General features: G+C 31.9%; 1 protein-coding gene across 1 annotated transcript; it reads right to left on the reverse strand.

Annotated features, from left to right (window-relative positions):
• Positions 1 to 311: 311 nt before the first annotated feature.
• Positions 312 to 4,791, reverse strand: HELRODRAFT_95790 (hypothetical protein). The gene is made up of 8 exons (XM_009029432.1): positions 4,698 to 4,791; positions 3,888 to 4,603; positions 3,660 to 3,824; positions 2,483 to 3,580; positions 2,249 to 2,351; positions 1,552 to 1,682; positions 1,091 to 1,199; positions 312 to 794 (listed from the first exon to the last, which is right to left on the reverse strand). Exons 2-4 carry the CDS (start codon positions 3,979 to 3,981, stop codon positions 3,327 to 3,329), a joined length of 513 nt encoding a protein of 170 aa, XP_009027680.1. The 5' UTR covers positions 3,982 to 4,603; positions 4,698 to 4,791; the 3' UTR covers positions 312 to 794; positions 1,091 to 1,199; positions 1,552 to 1,682; positions 2,249 to 2,351; positions 2,483 to 3,326.
• Positions 4,792 to 8,557: the final 3,766 nt, after the last annotated feature.

Consider the following 8,557-nt stretch of genomic DNA (forward strand, 5'->3'; position numbering starts at 1 on the left):
GTGATGATGTTGTACTACATGACAATGATCTCTTCATTTACATTAACTATCTATCTAATTCTCGTATATTTTTCAAAAAGTAATATTCATAACCAGTAGTGATGATGAGTGATCAAACATTAAAAACCTTAGAAGCATCAACGGAATTCAACATCAGACCTATACAACGAAGACAATATTTTTTATTAATTACGATTTTATTAATTATATACAATATTTCCTTTTAAAACAACAACAAAATGTCAAAAAACTATAAGGAAAACCGTAACTACAACAACAAAACTAACAACAACATCCATAAAACTTTTCCAGGTATTCAGCACTTGTTTATTATTTGATGGCAGCCACTACAGGTGTTGAGGTTGGAAACTTCAATCTGGCTTACCTGTGCGACGAAGATAATGTTAGTTGATTGACGATTCAATCAGTCGATTGATTGATTGATTATAGATGATTAGTAAATGATTGATTGATTATGAATGGTTATTCAACAAATAGATTGATTATGAATGGCTAATTAATTGATTGATTATGGGTGGTTAATCAACTGATAGATTGATTATAAATGGTTAATTAATTAATTGAATGATTATAGATGGTTGATTAAATAAGATAACTTCAATTTGTATAAAATACACGTAACTGATTATTTGATGATTTACTACCTGATGAAATTTGACTGCGGAACGATGATTGCATGTTAGGGTGGGTACGTGAAATACATGGAGAAGGAGTGCCAGTGGAGGCACTACAACCTCTCGACGCAGGAGGGCACCCAAGGATGTCGATCCATATGGTTCGTGCTTCGAGGCTCGGTTTAATGTTTAAAAAACAGTCTAGTCCGTTGCAGAATTTAAAATTAATTTTTTTCTTCATTTGTATCATTTCCCGATCATTCTCTGAATGTGAAAAATAAATTCATGTTATGCGCTGACATGTCTGTGTCGTGAACAATCCCATTAACACTTGTTATAAATAAACCTATAAAAAGGCAAATACACATTAAATCACACATTGTTTGTTACATGTAACAAACAATGTGTGATTTAATGTGTATACGCCTCACATACACACGCACACACACACAAACAGCCTGGAACAAGATGGCCCACTATTATTACCACCACGGCAAGGAAGGCCGTGTGGACAAGCAGGCAGCCATCAGGATGTACGTCAACGCTGCACTCGCCGGCGATCCCCAGGTTTGTGGGGCGTGATGTTTGCAAAAAATCAGATGCGAGTGGCTTGGTGTTGCAGAGTGATTAGGAAGGACTTAATTAAAGTAGATAAAATTAGAGCCAAATTGAGTGCTAAGAAAATTTTTTTTAAACAAAGAACAGAATATCTAAAGCTGAACAGAACATTTTGTAAAAGAATGACAATGTGACAAATGAAAAAATTAACACTAAAACTAACGTTGCTAATCATGAGCGTAAAATGACACCAGCAACAATAAATTTTGTAGTTTAGTTTAGTTTAGTAGTGCTGTTTAACACGTGAATCACATTTCGGTTTTGCTGTACATCCACCTTCATTAATCTGCATTGCCATCAGGCCCTCTACAGCCTGGCTCTACTGGCAGGGGATGGTGTCAGCATAAACGAGTACTTCCTGAATGAACTGCACGTGCCGCTCAGTATACAGCGGGACAGACTCATGCTGACTGTACACCTTCTCACGAGGTTGGTCGGAGTCATTTATCTAGCGCTATTAAATTTTTAAATGTTATTTTTAATTGTATTGTATTACTTTTAAATAATATATTATAATATTTTTAATAGCTGGTTTATTTTGCAAACTTAATCAGTTATTTAGTTACGACTTTACAGATATGATTAATGATTTGAATGGAATAAATAAATTTGAATGAAAATTGTTTGTATGTTTAATAGCTATTTTAACTGACCTAGTTGTTAATATTCATCAAGTGAGCTGAGTGAGAAGTGTGTAAGCGTTTAAGAGAACCATCGCACGATACTTAAAGCTCTGAAGTAGCAGTTACATCATCAAGTTAATTGATCAATTATTATTTTCATTGTGGATGTGAACGTTTACAAAAAGTTAACTGTCTCTCAACTCGCTTTCACATGTTTGTAATAAATTTTCGTTCTTGTACATATTGACTTTTACAAAAACATCCATCTTGGAGCTACTGTCATATTGCCCTATTTTTTAACCACGCCTCATGTTATTTCATTTTGTTATTATTATTGTTAAAGTAGTGATATCTTCAAAATTAATTATGCAGATGCCAAGACTTCTCTAATTCGGAAGCATACGTTCCTTGCACGTTTGCTCTCTACCGAGTCGTCTTCACTCACTACTGCGACATATTCATCGCTAACTTCAAGGTAAATTCTAGTTTAAATGTTCGCTTTAAAGAATGCTACAGAATTGATGATACAGTGGTATAAAACCACGCAAACAGTCCTATTCGAAGGTTGTAAACGATTCAATGAAATAAAAACTAAACACCTCTCAGATTATAACCATGTTGTTCATCCTGGCCCTCACAGCCATCATGTCGCTCACTTACGTACACAGAAGACAGATCGGACCATACAACAATGTCATAGGGTCATAGATGAATGAAGCTTATTCTCAAATAACAATTTGAAGTTATAGACAACTTTTCATACTCATGTTACTATCAAAAGTGGGATGTCACTTCTGAAACTATTTTGTCTTACGTTGTGATTGTTCGTGACGAAATAATTTTATCATATTTGGGAGTGTATAAAATTTGAACAAAATGGAGTTCTCTGCAAACAGCAACATTAACAATTAATAATATTGTTACACATACATGCATATATAATAAAATAAAACTGTATAAAAACATGTTTTTATACAAATTTATTTGTTTCATTACACATACAAATTTGCACAAACTCGGCAAACAGTAACATAAACAATTATCAATCTCATCAAACATCCATTTTTTTACTCGACACCACAGATATATTATTTTGTTAACTCAACTGACCGCATAATGCTTAGTAACTGGGGATATTGTATATACTTATATATTTATACTTTCAAAAATCAGACATACGACAAAAAACTTTGGCTGAAATCTAAATATTAGAACAGCTGGAGTATTTGAAAAAATAATTTTATTTTATTGTGGAAAGTTGTTAGACTGAGATCATGGAATAAATTGTAAACTACTGGATGCATAAATATGGCATGATAAAAATGATTGAAAAAACCTTGAAAAATTTTAAAAGAACGTAACAAATTTGTTAGCAGGTATATTGTTGGGTAATTCGACATCATTTTAGCAATAAAATCATCAGTTTCCTCTGTTTTAAGTTTTGATTCATTTAAAAATTATTTTCTTCAAGTAGCTCGACTCTCATTTCGATAAACTTCAAAGCAAACGTTTTTGAAAATGTTCCCCACCAGTTTTCATAGGTTCTTCTAGTAGCGTTATATGAGTATAGACCGTTGAGGAAACATGAGAAGCAGGCATGGAACCACCACCCTCCACGATAAAAAACTGCACAGTTGAAATTATCATGATTGTTGTCGAATGTGGAGAATGGCATGCCGTTGTGGGTCAGTATTAAGGAATCCCCTGTTTGATTTCGTTCAATCATTTGTCGGTATGTGCAAACTAAAGTAAGTTGGTGGAGAGAAAAAAACCAAAAAAAAACCTGCGTTTCCACTGTAGTTAGCGACGTAGAGAGTGTAATTATTATCAGGTGAACCGATTCTGAATGAATCGTAAGCTGCACAAACCAAGGTTTCATTATAGTTTTCCATGACAACCACCAGCTTGTACCTGCTGGTCGACGTCATCTGGTACAAGTTGTCGTTTCCTGGAGGATTTAAATTTTTGTAAATTTTTATTTTCTGCAAAATATAAACATTAAATAATTCACCGATCCAAAAATCAGCGCTCGGATTTCCAAATCCGTTTTTGTATTCAGTCCAGTTCCTGTTGAAGCTTTCCGATCCGTCCATGCGTCGTTGCATGACCTATGGAGGTTACCAGTTTTACTACGCAAACACACGCGCACAAGCATGTGAAACAGTAAGAGAGAGAGAGTGTGTGTGTGTGCATGAGTTTGTGTTTCTTGTGTGTTTTTAAGTATCCCAACTTTGCGTCAGGGTACGTTACAGAAATATAGATGTTGTCAGAAGTCTTTAAATATTTGTGTTTGTTTTTGTTATTTTTGTTTCTTAATGGGAGTATTGATTCAATTTGATGGGAGTTCTGGCAAAATTTTGACATTAAAATTAATTCCTTTCCTAATAAAAGGGTTGTTTTCAAATATGCAGATCTTATTTTTAAAATTTAAATTGTCTTCCCAGTTTTCTTTCATTAAGAAGCCAATTTTGGAAAGCCACACATTTTAAGTGCAATAAATTTATTTCGTCGTTATGTGTACTGGTTGAATCATGTTGTTTGAGTGTATGTGCTAGTTGATAGTTTTTAATCGGTTTCAATACCATCAAATTTATTTTAAATGAACTACAACATTTTCACAACTTTTCGTAAATTCAATTAAAAATAATTAAATTTAAATTAAACTCACAAAGTAGTTGTTAGTTTTTGAATATCCTGAGCATGCCAAAGGCTTTCTCGTGAATAAATCTGTTAACAAATCAAAAAGATAAATACTTCATTTAAATTTTTCAAAATTTAAAAATTTTTCTTATAAAATTGCTGTCAAAGAAGAATGATTTACTCTAGCATATACAATGTAGCGGACTTTTGAAATTTGTCAATAATGAATCACATTTTTCATATAAATGTTAAGTTTATTGTTAATTCCGTTGTCTCCACTAATATCTGTTAATCTTGAGCGTATTTTTAATTTGGAAATAAGCTATTTTAAATAAATAAATAATTTTTATCATTTTAAAAATTAATTTCATCTATGTGAAAATTCTGACGATTCCCAAACTACTTCACGATAAATTACTGTTTTATTTAATTCCCACTCAAAATCAGTTCTTTAAACATGGGGCATTGTTGACTGTTGTTTAAATTTAAATAAACCTAACATTATTTTAAGCAAGTCGATTCTGTAAATTTTAATAAAACAATATAATTCGTTAATTTCTACAATAGCAATAATTTTTTTAGATTTCAAGGTTCAAAATTTAAATGATTATTAAACACTTAAAACGTACGTAAAATATGTTGAAATTATAACCTGGCACTTTTGACTTTGGTGACGTTGTAACCGGCGACTATTGAAAATTGAAAAATGAAGTCATCAAGTTGAAAATTCGTAAAAAAATCAACATACTACATGCAATTGTTAATTAAAATAAGTTTGTAAAAATTAATTTTGAGATTATCGCCGAAGCAGAAAACTTTACAATTCCATAATAGACGCATTGATCATTGGAGAGATAGAGTTGAGGTGTGGTCGTGAAAAACTGGCACACAACTTCATCAACAATGCGGGATATTATGCTTGATACGAAGTTGAACCCGACACATTGGGCAGAGGATGCGCAGAGCAGAGAGCATTTTGTTGAAAGCTGAGAGGTATCCCCGCTAGTGGCCTTGTATGTAATATTCTCCAATGTGGTTGTGCCAACATCCATCCCACACACATTGCACCCTGAATGTGCTGATCCATTCGTTGCTAGGGGAGTTGATATTTTGTTTAAATGGAAATTTGGTTTGAAACATTTGCTCTGGACGTAGGTGACCAACAACAAACAAGTAAATAATATGAGTTTTGATTGTTTAACCATTGTTCGAGATACGGAAACAGTCCTTTTTTACAAAATTATTGAGACATTAGGTCACCACCTGCAATTTTTACTACTAAAAATGGATTATGTCTTCTACTTCAGTTTTATATTTAAATAAATAAACAAATAAATATATTATGTATACATATAAGTGTGTGTGTGTTTTTTTGTGTATTATGTATATCTTTGTATTTTTCATCAATTTATATCGTCTGTTTTTCATTTATTCATTATTTCGTTTGTTAATTTTCTTTTACAGTATATACTCTCTTTTGTTCAAACAAAAATTTTTGCCTACTCTAATAATTTTTGTTCAATTGTTTCCTAACTAATTGTTTTTTCATTTGGTATGTAATTACTTTTGCAGTAACTTACTTGAAAGAAGTAGTCTTGCAAAACGATGATCACGTCGAGATGATGAATGGGCAGTGTGCAGTTGGGTGCCACCACTGATGAGCAGTTAAATGATCCGTCACTCTCGTACACTTAACTAAGCGTAATTTCATTCATGATGCCTTCTATTCTTTATTTGTAAACATTAATTTCATTTGTGAAGAAAAAAATTTACCAGCTAAATTTAAATTAAAGTCTACAAAAATTTAAACACCGAATACTTTATAATCACATTTTGTTGAAATGATTCAAATTTATTCAGTGCGAATTTTCAAATAATAACGTTAAATGATAGCATATTCAGTTCTCTAAAACCTGTTAGCCTCAAATCAATGGCACTATTGACTCTTGTTCTAACTGGTTAAACTTTTCTAAATATTCAGCGTAAAGTTTACACAAACATTTTACAAACCCTTGTTTCTCTTTTTTTATTATTAATGTTATGAAACTGTGAAACCGTAATCACACGGATGCATATGCATTTGCAAGAGATCTTCAAAGGTTATATGTAGTTGCGACTGTATTTTTGTTTGTGTACGTTACATACTTATTTCTTTACGACTTCAGCGTTCAGTCGTTTTTACTAAACAAAACACCTCCACGGATTCAACTAAGGCATGACGATCCCTGCTGATCCAGAACGATCCCGATATCTTGTAATCTTATTTTGCATCTTACGAACTCATCCGTTTGTTTGAAAGAACGAGTAGGGGCACGGTAAATATGAAATAAAATAAAGATAAGATAGAATATCGCCATTCCTTCCTTAGACACCACATCTTGCTGAAACTGCTGAATATTTAGATCATATATATATAGACCATGTTATATTCTATATATATGATTGAGACGCATATCATCTCGGAGAAAACTAATTTCATTGAAAATTTAAAATTTCTTTCCAACTGTATAAGTCACATAACTAAAATAAATATAACGGCCTTCGCTCACTTTTAACGGTCGAACAAGGAGCTTACTTCCGGAAGAGATTTTGAGGGTGATTTATTATCGTTCGAGTCAAGAGTCGGGCTATTTGACATGCATGGTTTATTGGCTTACGAAATTGAAGGGATTTTAACGAGCAAGCTATATAAAATATTTACTTGACCTAATATGCTTAAAACATAGTAGTAATTCTCTTTAATTTTATTAAATAAAATTATGATTTTATTAAATAAAATTATGTATTATTAAATTATTGTTGTTAATTTGAATATAAAAATTATACTTTTGGTCCTGTGAAATCCGGTGGCTTTTTACTGAAGCCGAAGGTTGGCTTAGTAGGATTGAACTAAAGTCGCCCTTTTTTACACTATTCGATCATGTTAAAAATTTGTTTGCTCATGAAATAAACGACCTAAATAAATCAAAATTGTTATTTGAACAACTATCTTCATTATATTCAATGAATATTTTACATTCTGCTGGTGCTCATAGAAATTATGGTTGCTGAAATCATACGTTAGCTTACTGCAGTGGCTTACTGGGTCTCATACAACAGTGTCATGGCGGTTTTCTTTACATATAATGCTTTAAATAAGTCAATATATTCATTTCACAATTATTTTTGTCAATATAAATAAAGAAATTGCTTTTGTCTGGTAAAATACAGTAGCCAAGTAAAGCCGTATGTTGGCTTAATCGGATTTTTTTTCATATATAAAATACTATGAGATCAATCAATCAACCAATCAATCAACCAACCATTCATTCAATCAACTAATCAACCAAAAAATCAATGAACCATATTTGAAAAATATTTGCAAGGCTTGTTCAAACACGAACAAACACTTAACTGTACAGATCTACAAACAATTTCGAGATTTTAGTAAAGAAAGAAAAACACAATAGTTGCTTTTATTAAATCAAAAAATATCCAAAAATTATATAACCAAATTAAAAAAACTAGAAACCAGTCAACATTTAATAAATAATTAAATAAATAAATAGACATTATTAAAAGATTGTTCAAAAAGGTAAAATTTAAGACGACGACGAGAATAAAATGTAGTTTGTTTTGTTGGTGTGGGGCTGTGAAGCGAAAACAAACACATCACAAAAAACTAGTAAAAAGTCGCAAGAATAGTAGTCAGTCACCTACCTACAATTAAATTACTCTCAGGGCCCTAGCTTACTTATAATCATTAACTCAACTCACCTACCTACAAATATGTTTTTCTACGTTTTTGGAATTTTACATGTTTTAGGTATTTTATTTTATTTCAGCGTTTTTATTTTACTTGAAACTTTTTAACTAATGTTAAGCCCTAGCCTACCTACGATTGTTCAACTCATCTCAATCCCTAACTTACCTACGAATTAAATTAAGTCAGGTAAAGAAAATAGAAAGATGAAAAAAAAACATAACAACAACGACACCGAATGAATGGATGTTGTGTATGTGTGTGTTTTATTGATGAGTGTGTGTAAATGTGTGGGCGTG

The sequence above is a fragment of the Helobdella robusta genome (genome assembly GCF_000326865.2).
Source record: "Helobdella robusta unplaced genomic scaffold HELROscaffold_6, whole genome shotgun sequence".
Taxonomy (NCBI): Eukaryota; Metazoa; Annelida; class Clitellata; order Rhynchobdellida; family Glossiphoniidae; genus Helobdella; species Helobdella robusta.

Bases quoted from the DNA above. Each gene is read 5' to 3' on its own strand.
- HELRODRAFT_95790 (XM_009029432.1), bottom strand. From the start codon at position 3,981: ATGCAACGACGCATGGACGGATCGGAAAGCTTCAACAGGAACTGGACT. The intron at 3,825-3,887 runs GTGAATTATTTA...TAAATCCTCCAG, and splicing joins GAGCGCTGATTTTTGGATCG to GAAACGACAACTTGTACCAG. The intron at 3,581-3,659 runs GTTTTTTTTTGG...GAAATCAAACAG, and splicing joins TAACTACAGTGGAAACGCAG to GGGATTCCTTAATACTGACC.